The sequence below is a fragment of the Phalacrocorax aristotelis genome, chromosome 3, assembly GCF_949628215.1.
Source record: "Phalacrocorax aristotelis chromosome 3, bGulAri2.1, whole genome shotgun sequence".
Taxonomy (NCBI): domain Eukaryota; kingdom Metazoa; phylum Chordata; class Aves; order Suliformes; family Phalacrocoracidae; genus Phalacrocorax; species Phalacrocorax aristotelis.
In genome coordinates this window covers 30,318,746-30,335,289 of record NC_134278.1, presented here as the reverse complement: position 1 = coordinate 30,335,289, position 16,544 = coordinate 30,318,746, and the positions used below count along the sequence as shown (strand labels likewise).

General features: G+C 38.2%; 1 protein-coding gene across 1 annotated transcript in view; it reads left to right on the top strand.

Annotated features, from left to right (window-relative positions):
• Positions 1-16,544, top strand: part of EYS (eyes shut homolog) — a 944,860-nt gene that overhangs the window by 312,689 nt on the left and 615,627 nt on the right. Inside the window, exons 19-20 of the mRNA XM_075087034.1 lie at positions 2,037-2,234; positions 4,621-4,742. Coding sequence (XP_074943135.1) covers positions 2,037-2,234; positions 4,621-4,742 — 320 coding nt within the window. The remainder of the gene's footprint in view (positions 1-2,036; positions 2,235-4,620; positions 4,743-16,544) is intronic.

The window sequence follows — 16,544 nt, the reverse complement described above, 5'->3', positions numbered from 1 at the left end:
GGAAAATAAGGAGAGAGAGACAGGAAACCCAGGGGGGAATAACCAACCAACCAACCAACCAACCAACCAACCAACCAACCAACCAACCAACCAACCAACCAATAAAACCACTCACCACCTGCTGACCAACACCAGTCCCTGAGCTGTGATCTCTGCCCCATGGCCAAGTTCCCCCAGTTAATATACTGGGCATGATGTCATATGATATGGAATACCCCTTTGGCCACTTTGAATCAGCTGTCTTGTCTGCGCCCCCTCCCTTCCCGGCTTCTTGTGCACTTGGCAGAGCATGGGAAGCTGGAAAAGCCCCTGACTAGTATGAGCACTGCTTAGCAACACTTAGCCACTACTTAACAATGAAAACATCAGTGTGCCATCAACACTATTTCATACTAAGTCCACAACACACTATAACAGCCAGAGTGAAGAAAATTAACTAACCTAGCCAAAACCAGGACACACCTGTGCTGCTCAGGGATGGAGAGGAGGTAGAGGAATCTGGAGTAAAGGAATGAGGTTGAGCCTAGGAAGAGGGGGATGGAGGAGGGTGTTTTCAGTTTTGTGTTTGTTTCTCACCATCCTATTTATTTATAATTGGCAATGAATTCAATCAGTTTTCTGCAAGGTGAGTCTGTTTTGCACGTGACAGTAATTGGTAAATGATGTCCCTATCTTTATTTTGATCCACAAGGTTTTCTATCTTATTTTCTCCACCAGCCCTGTTGAGGGGGAGTTAAGGAGCAGCTGGGTGGGCATCTGGCAGTCAGCCAAAGTCAACCCACCACAATGTAACTGTTTGGATTTGATTTTCCTCATGACTACCCAGGTGCTTTATGTTGTAGTGTCACATTGTCCATTACTGGGTTGAAGTTACAGCCTGTCTAAGGAAGAGGGAGGTTGTTGGGGCAGGGAGAAGCTGCTCCAGGAAGGAATGGCTGGGCAACCAGAGCTGGGGCAAGGGCACTAGGGAAGTGGGCAGAAGGCCTGGAGTAGAGCAAACTCTGCGCAGCTTTGCCAGAAAGCATAGCATAGGCACAGCCCAGCCTCAGTGGTCACAGAAAGGCAGATGGATTTCAAAGGTGCTCAAAGGGGCTTGTACACAGTTTGTTGCAGCCCCAAAAGCTGCAGAGCTTTATCTGAAACTAAGCCTAAAAAACCAGACTTGCATTCAGGAACACTGAGGGAAAAAGGAGGCAGCTTTACAAGTCCAAACCCATTTGATCTCTGTTGTTTCTGCCCTCGTTTCAAATTGCACTACTGGAAAACATGAATTAGTCTTGCTTATGTTCTAATAAACTAAGAGTCACTCTAAAGGGCCTTTTAATTTTTTTTAACCTATTTATTGCAAATTAAATATTTAGATGAGGGCATCTGTGGCCCAAGATCGCCATCACATAGTTCCTTGATTAGCCCAGATAAACATGCATAATCCGTTAAACGCTACAGTTAGGAAACAGTAGAAATGGACTGTGTCAGTTTTTCTATAGCACTGAATTTTTATAAACGATGGAAGCAGTCACTCATTATTAAATACATACATAACTTCAGTAAAATAACTTGTGTGTAGTCATGAATTGCAAGCAGAACAATTATACAAGGTTACTTGCATTTCATTCGCTTCAGGATTATGGGTTAATGTACGAACAGTTCATATGGTAGCTGTGACAACAGGATATCAGGCAGAAATAACAGGAAGTATTAAAACAAAATTTATTAATTATTTTTAAACATGCTTTTTGAGTTGTTTTAGAGGAGAAGGGTAAACTGGAAAAACTATAAAATATACTGAGATAGCTATTATGATTTCAAAATGTAATGTCACTATATAAACAAAACGGATAAAATTGTCTCTTTTGTTTGTAATTCTACAAAGCAAATAAATGTTTCTGCATGGTAATATATATTTACATACCTCTGAGACCCTCCAACTCAATTTTAACCAGGAATATAAAGAAAATACAGCTCATAACAGGCAGCAGCTGCAGGGATATGTTCATTAGTTAAACACTGACAGCTTTTGCTATTTTCCTTTCCAGGTTTGAACTGTGAGTTTATGCCTTGTGAGGCCAGCAATCCCTGTGAGAATGGAGCTGTGTGCATAGAAGAAATGAATTTGGACGTTTTCCCCCTTGGATTCCAGTGCCAGTGTGTGAAAGGCTTTGCAGGTCCGCGTTGTGAGATCAATGTCAATGAGTGCAGTTCTAACCCTTGCCTCCACGGATACTGCTATGACAGTGAGTTCAGCCTGGTTACTCACTTTAATGTAGAGTAGTCTTTCTGTAGAAGTGTCTGTAGCTACTGAGCTGCTCTGGGGAGAACAGTGGATAATTTACTGAAATTTAGCTTGTCTGAAGCTCCACAGCCAGTACCAGGAGGGTTATTTTTGCCAAAATGCCTCAACTCCTGGCACTGGGCATTGTGTGTTCAAGGGGTCAGAATTGCAGCTAATGAGAAATTTTAATGAGATTTGTGCTGTGTCCTTTGATACCTAAATTAGCCAAACACATCTTACATCGTGCATTCAATGACAGAATAGTCAGGTGCTGAAAAGGAGCTTGTGGAGCAGTTAGGCAGTATATATCGTAATTCTAATGAGTCCAAAAACTGCATTAAATATCAAACTGATGCAAAATGCAGTGTCTGTTTACTATTAAGCCCCTTCTATCATGTAACTATGTAACTCACACTTTCACTGATAGATAAAGGTTTTATAAACAGCTTGATGATTAATTACTCTACTATATTCTGTCTGGATTGGCAGGCTAAGTTTAGTAGCACCCGTCATGTATGGAGTACTTCCTGGAAAGTTTTATGGGGCTATTACCACCTATCACTTTCTACGCCTGGTAAAAAAAAAAAGTAACAGTGGTAATTTTCAGAGAATCTTATAATTCTGGCTGGAAAGCAGCATGACACCTGGAGGTCATGTAGTCAAACCTGCATGAAGCTGGACTATCAACAGTGCTAGAACAGGTCAGTCAGGGCTTTTTCTAGTTGAGTTTTTAAAGCCTCTAAGGATGGACAGAAATTCCACGAACTCTTTGGGACAGCTTATTCCACTGATGCACTATGCATGTAGTGATCCCCCCACCCTCCAGTCCCATCTGAATCTCCTAAACTGTAACTTTTGGCCATTGCCCCTTATTATATCATCTAACACTGCTAAGAGGAATTCAGTTCTGTCATTTGTGCAACTGCCATTGAAGTTATTGTTATACAGCCCTCTAACTACTAACCCTTCCCTGAAGGGACTAATACAAAGCAAGCCTGACTGAATCAACATTTTGTAATAGGTACCACACTTTTTAAACACTGAGCAATCGTATTTGGCTTCTGGTACATTTCTCTCCTGTTTCCACGCATGCCTTTTAAAATGATAATGATGACTTGACAACTTCCCTGAAATTCAAAATTTTTACACAAATTTTCAGAAGATCTGATTGGTTACTGGTTTCAGATAAGATCTTAAAGAACTGAGCCCAAATTACTAAATATATCATTGCCTAAAACTCTCCTAGTTTAAAAAGAAAATCAGTTTTAATAAGCTTTAAGAATCCTATCTTTCCATACATGGGAATAAGGTGAGTTGCTTAATATTTTATCTGCTAAAGAGTATTTCCTAACAAGTTCACAGATGTTTTCTATGTACTCCACATTGGTTCAGAGATATTTTTGAACGGGAATTTATATTAGCTGCAGTAAAGTCCTTCATGCTCACAAAGTGCCAGATCCTTTGGGGATAGTTTGTCTTTGTGGTGCCTCTGAACTTGAGTTGTGTCATGTGGACATCACTATATGCACTGGCTGCAGAAAGCTGGAATCCTGAGGAAGCTAGGAAGTTCTTAGCAGATGAATAATGCTCCTGTTCTCTAGGACTTAAAGCATTTAATGAATACAATAGCAGCTATATGTACAGGCACAATGGCAGAATAGATTCCATGGTAAATCTCAGTGATAATGAACAATCCAGGGACCTCTTTGAGGTTAGAATAAATGCAGGACTACAAGAAACGCAATTACTGCCGTCACATGCTCCTTAAATGGACATAGCACTAAAAAATTCCTCTCCGTTTGGATCATTAATAATGAAAAAGGGAGCGGATTCTTATTGCTGTCTTGTTAAGATTAAAGTGAAGCATGGAAATACGTTATAGGTTGAGCCGCCAAATTCAACTCTAGCAAGTTTTCCATTAAAGGATGTAATGAGGCATTCCTTACGAAAAAAAGCCCCAACAAACCAAACCATGCTAACTGCCCCATCTCATTTAGGCACAATATCAAAGATAAAACCTTATGTACTTTGTATACAGTTGTGTGATAGAAAGTACTCATTAGCTTATAAGATGCCATCACTTTTTTTTAGAAGCTAGTAATGGGTCATTGAGTTATAGTTCTTACGTCAAAATATTTGAATCATTTAAGTAAAATCTGCTTCCATATTAAAAAGGTATTTTGAGATATTGAGAATTTATCCCAATCGTTTAAAATGTCCACACCTTTCAGGTAAAGCCAGTCCAAATCTTTTCCAGCTAGTAGCCATAACTGCAACTTACCTCGTTTTACCACATTCAGTTGTTTTTCTGAAACACTCTTATTACTAAAATGCTATCTCTGTTACAGTTGTAGATGGCTTCTACTGTTTGTGCAACCCAGGATATGCAGGACTGAAATGTGACCAGGACATTGATGACTGCATAATCAATGCTTGTGAACACAATTCTACATGTGTTGATCTACATCTGGTTAGTAGAGAATATTTTTTAATTAAAATGATTGCTAAGTTTTCTTCCTGAAATCTAAAGCAATACTATTGTGAGTTCTAAACCTCCACTTAATCCATACACCTGTCAACAGTTTTATAATCGTGCTTTCCAGTCTCTGGGGTTTTTTTTTTGTTTATTTGTAATGATATAGGCAGTGGGAAAGAGGAATGTTTTTATCATTTAAAAGCAGTTATTGAGTCAACGCGGTTATTTGGGGAATTCGAAAGGAGTAGAATATTTTCAGCTAGGTGTGTTTATGGCCTCATTATAAGTGATAGGAATACTCATTTACACCAATGACATTGGCTTCAAAGGGGCTTAAAAAGTATCTCCCCCCACCCACACCCAAATGGCTTTACTTGCTTTACTTTAAGTACTTCAGCATTTATTTTCAAAATTCTGCAGCTATATTAGTTCCTGAAACAAGAAAAGCATTAAAAAGAACTTATGCCTTCTCAGAAATAAAAGCATTCTATCAACTGATTCCTTCATGGGAGGAAAGGAGAAGACAGACATTCACATGGTGTAAACTTTGGCACTAGAGCTGGCCCACGTTCTGTGTCACTCCCTCCAGGAATCTGTCAGGAACCGATCTGTTGTCAACATACTCAATAGGGACACTAAGACTCTACAGTATTAATATTGTCCCTGTGAAACATTCAGGCTGTCAGAGAAATTGGGGGTGGTTAAAAAAAATGGAAGAAAGGTTGGCTTTTTTCTCCTTCTTCTAGTTTCTCCCATGCATGTTTGTCAGAATATTAAACTAATAAAATGATAAAGCAAGAAGTAGAATTCAGATTAATATTAAGATGCCTAACTGTAGGTGTCTGTATATGGTATGAGCTAAGGATCTAAGCACCCACCAAAGGTGCTAGAATCCTAGCTGATGCAGTGAGTGCAACCCAGAGAGTGATTCAGCTGCCCATCCTGCAGATGTCCACTTTGGGTGAACTGAACAACCCTGTAGGTACCACTGACTGCATAGCTAGGCAGCATTGGTGCTGAAGCAGACACCCAGTTTTAGGTGTCTGCATTTCCAGCTGAATCCCATCCCAGAAGCCCAGAAGTATGTGAGGGGTGTGTGGGTTTCTGGGGTTTTGTTTGGTTGGTTTTTTGTTGTTTTGCCTTTTTTTTTTTAAGTATGTACATAAACAAATTGCACTTTCTGACAAATCCTGGTGGCAACCTGCAGCTATCACTATTTCCTAAATTAGAACAGAAGTTACATGCTTCAAGAGAATTCTTTCAAATCCTCTTCTCTGATTTCCAGAGTTGTTTTTTCTTTTCACAGTTAAAACACTTTAGTATTGTATAAAATTTCTTGTAAACATGGTTCAAGAGCTACTAAATGCCTGGGAAAAATTAAATGCTTGATATAGAGAATGCAGAGCTTGTGACACTTTTGTTCTTGTCTTTGGATGCTATTGCAAATGTGTATTTTTTTTTTTAACCAGTAGACTGCAATTAACGTTTGAAGCTGTCATACTGGACACATACTGTCATCTTAAAATCAGGTTAGAAAGCATTCCAGAAATAAATGTTATGCTCACAAGGCATGTACTGGCCTATCCTCCATGAAATCATGTTGTATATGTAGACATTCCAGGTATTATTCCTAACTGCAGTTGATGCTTTAACTGAGACTGATAAAATGGAGCTGTATATGCAGAAGTTTAAACAACATCCGTAAGATATCAGAAATCGAAAAAAATTATGGGTTCTTTATAAAATAAACATATTGTTCCGCCAAGAATGTCTGCTAAGCTTCGCTGAATGAGTTCAAATATTGATCCAGGGGGACTTTTTAATTTCAGCAAAATTAAACCTGACAAAGAATGGTAGCTCACTGCAATTTTTAACACTGTTTTAGATTTTTCTTCTTATGCCTTTCATGCTTTTGTTTTCTTGATTAATTTGTGTTTATTTTTGTCCTGCAGTACCTATACATTTCTCATCTTTGCCACAGACCTATGCCATTTTGTTTTAAATGGACTGTGACACAGCAAATCCGCAAGAACCATACAGACTCACTGTTTCAGAGAAAGCCTGACATTAAAATAATCTAATCTATGTGGATTCAGTTAATAACTACAGAAAATAAATACTGTAGAAACTTAGTGGCAAGGTGTCATTTTAGACATTGGATTTGACCTTTTTCAGACCTCAATGACTTTCTCAACATAGTTCACCTATGTTGTCAACATTACAGTAAGCGTTCATACTAAAGTGTTCATTTTGATGTTAGTTAATGCACAGATAAAAAATCTTCAGTATTTTCTCATAAAAGGACTGTTATTTGGCATTTTTGATAGCAACATAATTTTTTGCTCAAAAAAAAAAAAGGAGAATTAATACAGAATGGCCTCTGCTAAATTGAAAAGTTAGTATCAGCATATTTTTACAAGAACTAGGGAATTGCTAGTGTTTTATTTTGCTATAGCAATAATAATGCATTGCTATTCAATATTTATACTTTCTCCTTTATTCTTCTCTGTAGTGTATTTGCTTAAACTAAAATTTCTGATATAAGTTTCTGAAATAATTCTCATGGATCATCTTTTAAGTTGAATCCAGAAAGGGACAAAAGAGACCCACTCACTAAGTGATGGCATTATTCAGTTTGTAGGTGACTGTATTATTCCACATACAATGTCCTTCTTATTGTATTCTGTATGAAAGAGTCCTGAATTTCTTCCACATCAAAAGAATCTGTTTTATACACCAAGATTCCTCAGTGATGCAGAGGATTAATGAATTAACATATATTCATAAAAATGGAAGAAGACCCATTCCCTCTTCTTCTTTGACCAGAGCAGCTGTAAAAAACCAGATATTGAGATAACAATCCCCTAGTGAATGAATTTTTAGCATTTCAAGGGTCTCCTCCTCCTCCTCCTCTAAAGGTAATAAACCGGGGGATTGGGAGCAACTGAGGCATGATCAAGGAAGTCTTAAAAAGATTTGAGATCTCAGGAGTTTCATAATTTTTCCATCAAATACAATTTTCTTCCTAAGACATATTACTCTAGCCTTATTATACAAGTCAAGGACAAAAGATCTTAATGGGAGAAAGAATTCCAATATACACTCTAATTGCAACATATACTTCACAGCCTTTACCTTGGCTTTCCAGGCAGTAGGTGGCATTAAGCAATTAGTCCATGGGATGAGGTCAGGATAGGTGAAGTACACAGCTGAATGACACAACTACGTCAGCTTAAGGAGGCTTCGATTTTCTATGGCACCAGAGAATTCCAGTCATCCAGGAGCTACTACATATCAGCACAAGCCACTCTCAGTCATATTAGACCCTCTGGTGGCTCAGGAATAGTCAATTAGCTACCCCAATGCTAATAAAAGTTCCATTCTACAGTCCAACGGCTCAAATACCTTCAATGCATTTTCCTAAGTCAAAGTGAGACAATTACCATTGCCAGAATGACACTTGCAATATGTATTCTTCCTCTTCATTGTTTGTAATGTAGTATAATACAGAGCCTTACAACTAGATAACCATGATATCTTAACAATACATCAGCAAAAATTGGCACAAAAAATGACACTTGTGTGATGGGCTGACCCTAGCTGTCAGCTAAGAACTGCACAGCCACTCACCCACTCGATCATCTCCATGGGATGCAGGACAGAATAGGAAGAGCAAAAGCGAGAAAATTTCTGTGTTCACATAGTGTAATAATTAAATGAAAGAAGAAGAAGAAAGAAATAGAGAAAGAAAGAAAGAGAGAAAGAAAGAGAGAAAGAAAGAGAGAAAGAAAGAGAGAAAGAAAGAAAGAAAGAGAGAAAGAAAGAAAGAAAGAAAGAAAGAAAGAAAGAAAGAAAGAAAGAAAGAAAGAAAGAAAGAAAGAAAGAAAGAAAGAAAGAAAGAAAGAAAGAAAGAAAGAAAGAAAGAAAGAAAGAAAGAAAGAAAGAAAGAAAGAAAGAAAGAAAGAAAGAAAGAAAGAAAGAAAGAAAGAGAGAAAGAAAGAAAGAAATGCAAAGGCAATCACTTGCCACCTCCCACATGTACACCAATGCGCAGCCTGCTTTCAAGCAATGATGACCTTCCCCAAACCCACCTCCTCCCTGTTCTTATTACTGAACATGATGTTACATAGCATGGAATGTCTCTTTGGTCAGTTTGGGTCAGCTGTCCTGGTAGCTTCTTGTGTATCCCCAGCCTACTCACTGAGGAGGCAGAGTGGGAAAAAGAAAAAGCCTTGACGCTGTGTAAGCACTGTTCAGCAATGGCTAAAATGTTGGTGTCTTATCAACACTGTTTTGGTCACAAATCCAAAACGTAGCACCATACAGGCTGCTATGAAGAAAATTGACTCCGTAACAGCCAGACCTACTACAGAACAGAATTCTACAAAAGGAGGTTGATTAAACTTGACAGTGGGAAACCACAAAAGCTGGGTTTGTGATGCAGCTCCTGATGTTTTAAAAGGTCTGGTTTGTAAAAACTGTCTGTAGAATATTTATGTAAGAATATATTGGCCAGTCCCTCCAAGGATGTGGTCCCCTTCATTCTGATATAGCCAAAGCTTCTAAATGACTCTAACATATACTGCTACACCATAAGGGATTAGTCTTTCTTTCTGGGTGGCATATTGTCCTGGTTTTGCCGGGGTAGAGTATTTTTTACTCTTGGTAGCTGCTATAATGCTTGAGACTAATGTTGATAACACACTGATGTTTTAGTTGTTGCTGGGTAGTGCTTGTACTAGTCGAGGACTTTTCCAGCTTCCCATGCTCTGCTGGGTGCACAAGAAGCCGGGAGAGGAGGGGGCACAGCCAAGACAGCTGATCCAAACTGGCCAAAGGGATATTCTCTACCATATGACATCATGCCCAGTATATTAACTGGGAGCAGTTGGCCAGGGGGCAGGGATCACAGCTCGGGAACCAGCTGGGCATCAGTCGGCGGGTGGTGAGTGGTTGCGTCACTTGTTTTTCTGGGTTTTGTTTCTCTCTCATTTTTTTCCTTTTAATTACTATTATTACTGTGTTACAACGAGATTGTTCTTATCTCAACCCACGAGTTTTCTTACTTTTGCTCTTCAGGTTCTCTCCCCCATCCCACTGGGGGCGAGGAGGGTGAGTGAGCGGCTGTGTGGTACATTGTTGCTGACTAGGGCTAATCTGTGACACATATTCAGAATTTCAAGGTTTCTCTGTGATAAATATTCTCAATACCATAAAATTCCCATCCAAAAAGTATTCCCAGTGCTTATGTAAGACACACAGTGGGCAGCAGCAAGAAGCATAAAAACGCAAAGTGTTTTGCTTAACTAACTATAGAGAGCAGTGGGAACACACTAATTGTATTCTCAAGATTCTAACAGTGGAGTGCTCCAAGACTGCATGCCAAAATATAAGGGCAAATGGTTATAACTGAGGACTCAAAAACCACTCTGTCTGAGTTGCTCAGATAACATTTGGGACATCTATTGTTTATTCAGTTCCCAAATTTGTTCATATAGTGAGATGGCTGGGCATTACATTGGTCATATGCGACGTTAAGGAAAGAGAGTATTAAGCAGTGACAACAAGACATACAGAATTTTAGACAAGAATCATCATACTGATGATTTTTAGAAAATAGAAAAGTCATCTTACCAACATATCAACTTCCATCTATCTTAAAGCATGTGACAAATTATAAAGTGCTTTTCTATAGAAGTGCCATGGAAGAAGTAATTTTACCTATGGCAACTAATCTGACACATGAGTAAGAGGAATCAATTAGAGGAGACACTTCCTTCATTAGGTCACCTAGGACAGCAAAAATTAAAAGCTGTTAATACTTCTAGCCCTACGAGCACAGATGCATATCCTATATATTCTCAATCATTGGTCAGCTCAAACAGAATTGTCATTTGATGTTGAAAAAGGAGAATGATGCTGGGAAGGTTGGTCTGACACTAGCTGCCCTTCATAAATCAATGATCTTTGTTGCTGTTGTTGTTGTTGTTACTTATGAAACATTCTTGACTGAGGTCTAAGTGATTTTATTTTCACTGTAGTAAGAAACATTTGGCTAGTCCTATGTAAACCAGTGTGAAGTCTCAGAGTTACGTGCATGTAGAAATAATTCAATTGTTCAGTCAAACTGATAGATCAACATAATAGAATGAGAGAATGGTTGAAAGGCTGTAGTGTTGTCACTGCAAAAGAAAGAGGTGCAGTCCTCAGTAACCAAGGAAAAGAAAAGGGGTGAAACTTTCTGCATTCACTGTATCAGTAATGGATAAAAATAGAACAAAACTGAAAGATATAAACAGCAAAATATTTTACCAAAACAGCTAGTAAACAGTAAGTAAATAAAATTTGGAATATTTGGTTCTGGCTGTGCTTATGGTAAGGCAAGGTTTACGCAGAGTAATTTGCAAATTCTTCTAAAAAAAGTTAAAATAATTAATTCAAAGTATTGTATAAAATTGGGATGTTGTCCCTAATCATTTTTATAATATCAGATGGAGCATATAGTCTATATAACTTAAAACATTATTTTGGGGCATTTGCATTTTTTTTTAAAAAAGTAACTGTAGCTTCACAGTAACTCTGACTTCAGTTTTTGCTTGTACTCTTCTGTATGTCAAAATATAAGGCAGATCCTGTCACTTTAGTATATGGATATCCATGCAGCAAATTGTAATAGATGTTTCTTCAGAGCTTTGTTTCTAGAAGCTATTATTTCTGTGTACTTACCAGATAGTAAATTACAAAATATAAACTGTAGGTAAAGTTATAGTTGTATAATAGTGCTTTTACTGCAATCCTGTATCCTCTCTATCACTACTTGATTTAAAACACAATTATTTCCCTGTCAGTAAAATGTGATGTTAGGGAAATGAGCTCTCCAATACAATAAGAGAAGACTGTCAATTTGAACCTAAAGAAGCAATGATTACTTGTCTTGTTTCTGTTTTTAAAGTGCGAGCAAAAAAGGGCTATAACAAGGTGAAATTTAATAATTCAATTCTTTTAGGAACTTATATTTTGGGATGAGGGAAGGTTTATATGAAGGATGGAGAGACAGTACTCTCACAATTTTTTTTTTTTTACAGAAAAATATTCAGAGTTGACAGGAGATCTATTCCATGGATCATACTTCAAAAGCATAACCCACGAGTAGGTTAGCTCATTACATAAATTGTGAAAGGAGGATTAATTGGAAGGAACTCTGGCATTAAGGTGCAAAGGAGTAGTTAACTGTTAACAGTTTATGTTACCCAAAAAGAAATTAGTCAGGTCTTTGGACTAACCTAAGATAATTTAATAAATTTGTCATCCACCCTTAATTTCCATTTAAAACAGAATATCCTGTACTTTCTGCTGAACAGGGAGAAGAAAAAGAATCCTCTCCAAAACTTATAATTTATTTTAGAACATCCAGAGATGCTCAAGGTATGATGAAGTACCTGAGCTTCAGGAGGCTCTTCCTCCTAGCTGATGACAGCAGGTGGTCTGACACTTGAAATTAGGATAAAGACTAGATAGGCCTGCATCACTGAAAAATCTCCAGATTTCTGTGGGAGTGGAAATTCTCTAAGGTCTCACTAAAACAAACAAGCTCTGCCACTGAAATTGGTCTGAAGGAGTACCTCAGTGTAACTAAAGGTCAGACCACATAGCATGAATGGCACACAGCATGTAACAAGCAATAAGCTCTTCACAGTTCCCAGGTCACATAATTTCAAGTTGAGTTGTACATGACTTAAACTTATGCATTGACTTCATTGAGACAACTCACGTGTGGTAATTGTGGATGTGCTGTTTGACAAATCAGTTTCAGATTACCAATTACGCATCCCAGAGAAGAGCTATACAGCAGCTGGAGTTCACTTAAGAAACTAGCAACTGCAGCAGTACTTCTGCAAAGCATACACAACTCACTGTGCTGCCCTGAAGATTTGACTTGCCATCCCTGATATATTTCATCTTCCTATATTTAGTTATAAAAAGTGAATGGTGTCTTCATAGTCCTTCAGTAAAAGTTTTCTGAAGAAGATCTAGTGAAATAACTCCCTCCTCTGCCTTATACTACAGAGCTAGTGGATACAGCAGTACAGAGACTGAAAACCTAGTCATTACGAGGTGTACTCCTTTATGCTCTAATAAGTCCAGTTAAGTCAAAGACATTGGAATGCACAAAATTAACTATTGATTTACTGACTTAGGATAATGTCCTTAATATTGATCTGTGGAATTATATATACATTGCTTGGATAAAGTGATTATGATGTCTTACGCCTTACTCATCTAACTGAAAGCTGAAGTCAGCAAACAAGCATCAACTTTCCATTTATTTCTTTAATTTATTACATTATTTTAAAATTATTTTATTTTTTGAATGAAATTGCAGACATATATGAAAATTCTTAGCTTTCATGAATGTCAGTAAATACCACAGGACTAAAAGGCTTCTGTTGTCTTTTTCATAAACTGAATTCGAAACATTCTGCAGAACTGAATAAAACTGTTACAAAGTGGAGGAAAGGGAGATTAAGAGGAAGTTAAAAGATGGACTTTCCAATGAGAAATGGGCAAATCAATGTGATAAAGATACAGGAAGGTGGTCCCAGATGGTGTACTGTAAGTTCCGCCAGCAGCAAGGAGGCTGGACAGAGAAAAGCAGCAACAGCAAAAGAAGTGAAGAACTTCACAACTTAAGGAACAGGCCGGAGAACAGCGGCCTGTTTCTGGAAAGCATAACCCTAAATTGAATTTTTACATGATACAGAAACTACCATTTTGTTTGAGGCGGGATATGAAGTGTTTGTACCTTCGAAAGCATTAAAAGACTGGCAGTGGTATTATAGAGACTTGGGACTGCAGAGACTTCATTGACTCATATGGAAGAGAATTCTACACAAGAGGATTTAGTCGCAGAGAAGTGGATACTGTAAATTCTCTGTATTTAGTAGATTTATAGAGCAGAAGGTCACAGAAGGGTAGGGGTCCACAAGGAAATTATTGGGAAATAACTTAAATGGTGACATTTATAGGTCATCAATCAGTCTTTGAAAACTGCCCACATACATGTCTTCACCATACAGCACATGAGAATTAAGGTTACATTCATTTTTGAGTAAAAGGATGAAGAACTAATCCATTTACTGTGGGATAAGCCTGAGCATCAGGACAATTACTGAAAAGGAGCTCTCAGGCTGTAATTTCATACCCCAATTTTTATTGCAATAAGTCATTGTCTCTAAAGTCAAGCCAGATGATTCTGGATAGGAATTTTTAAGCCTCATCTACACCCTATTCTGAGAACAGCAGTGCTCATTTTCTCATGATGTATTTTTGTGACATTTGTCATCAAAGCAGCTAAGTATCTTCCAAATATTTACTTTTTAATTTAAAACACAGCTCCTTTGGCTTCAGTTGCAGGTGTTGAGTGCTCAGCAGTTCTGAAAATCACACCTTAAGCTGAAAATGCAGAAGGAAAGAAAAGGAGGAATTAATTTCTATATATACAAAGATACTTGCTAGGCTAAACCAACTTCAGCTAAAGTATGATTTATTTTAATTTCCTTAGGGCAACATTCAACTGAAACCATAAACCTAACTATTCTGGTTTCCTTCTTTATTCTAAGTACAAGTGAATGGAAACAAACATATTTCCCTTTACTGCACCTCTAGAGCAGACCAGTTTCCTCATGCTCTCTTATGCACAGAATGAAGTGTTGGAAAATCATTTAATCCATGTAGGTAAAGACTCTTTCATGGGATTTAAGTGGAGAGGGGTTAAATCTAATGTATTATAAAAAAACCCTCGGTTCTGGCATTTCCTAAGGTTTGAGTGTATATGATTTTGCAACTCCTGCATTTTACTTTTACCCTACATTTTTCTATAAAATGAATGTAATGGATCCAAATCATTACATAGATGGGTTCTGCTAAGGAAACCATTTTCTGTCATCCATACAGTAGATGGTTTTAACCCTTAAAGGTGAGCAGATGCTACATATATTTGCAGTAGTTTCTGAACAGCATTCAGCCCTGGCCTTGCTCTGTTCCCACTGTAGCTGACAGAGGAACTGTTGTTGACTTCAGAGCTCCACCAGTCAAGTATATTCTAGTTCCAGGGTCAGTTTTTTGTGTAGTGGCAGACACTTCATGTATATAACCCCTTGCCAAGCAAATTAAATTGGATATTAGGAAAAAATTCTTTACTGAAAGAGTGGTCAGGCATTGAACGGCTGCCCAGAGAGGTGGTGGAGTCACCATCCCTGGAGGTGTTCAAAAAACATGTAGCCGTGGCACTTGAGGGCATGGTTTAGGAGGCCTGGGGTGTTGGGTTGACAGTTGGACTCGATTATCCTAGAGGTCTTTTCCAACCTCAATGATTCTATGATTCTATGAAATCTTTTACCTTCTTTATGCAAAAAAAAAAAACCCAACCCCAAAAAGGTCCAGAATATTATCCATAGATTATCTTCTTCACAAGTACAGTATTAAAGGAGAAAAAAAATCAAGGCTCTAAAATACCTCTGACCCCAGCTTTGGTTATCTCTTTATCTGTTTCCCACAAAACATTCCTATTTACTAAAATAGACTCCATCTGTTTTCTCTATTAATGAAAGAGATCTTACCCAAGGATACCAAGTTTCCACTGTAAACAAATTTGCCTACATTATCAATTCTTCTCCAAGTGCTTCATAAAGGAAAAAGCATCTGATATTTAACTTTAGAGGCACTGCTGGGTGCTGTTATAATAAACTGATAATCAAACATCAAACAAAATCAAGTCTTCTGATAATCCTTCCCTGGGAATATCATGCACTGGTCCTTTAATACCAGCTGTGCCAATTACTGTACCGTGGTCAGCAGGGAGTTTGTTTTTTGGGCACCCTGAAAGCAGCTGACTATTCTCTTTCTGAAGTTTAAGAACCCTGTTAGATTTATCAATACCTTGGTGCCCTTAGGCTACTTGTCTGATGATCTTTTGATCATTGTATTTGGTTGACTTTTTCAGAAATCATATCCAGGTCTTAGATCTAGTGTTGTCCATTTTCAGTACAAGATTGGTTCAAGATAGAAACTTTTATACTGAAAATTTTGTATTCTAAAGCAAAGAACTGAGGTGGTAGTAAGGGGGACAGCAAGATAGTTTTCCAGTTCCAAAGGATTGGCTTGGATAGGCAAGGCAAATGCAGCTCTGTTTGCAAAATGAATTAAAAAAGACAGATGCTAGCGTTTCAACACTAGAGAGAATAACAATAGAAATAAAACATTCTTCATAAATGTCCGTTAAGTTGTATAAAAGCATTTACTTTGGAGTGTATATTTGAGGGAAAATATATTTATAAGCTGTCATGGTTTAGCCCGAGTCAGCAACTAAGCCCCACACAGCCACTTGCTCGCTCCCCCTCAGTGGGATGGGGGACAGAATCAGAAGGGTAAAAGTGAGAAAACTCATGGGTTGAGATAAAGACGGTTCAACAGGTAAAGCAAAAGCTGTGCATGGAAGCAAAGCAAAACAAGGAATTCATTCACTACTTCCCATCGGCAGGCAGGGGTTCAGCCATCTCCAGGAAAGCAGGGCTCCATCACGCGTAATGGTGACTTGGGAGGACAAACGCCATCACTCTGAATGTCTCCCCTTTCCTTCCTCTTCCCCCAGCTTTATATACTGAGCATGCTGCCATATGGTATGGGATATCCCTTGGGTCAGTTGGGGTCACCTGTCCTGGCTGTGTCCCCTCCCAGCTTCTTGGGCAGCCGGCAGAGCACGGGAAGCTGAAAAAGTCCTTGACTATTGTAAGCACT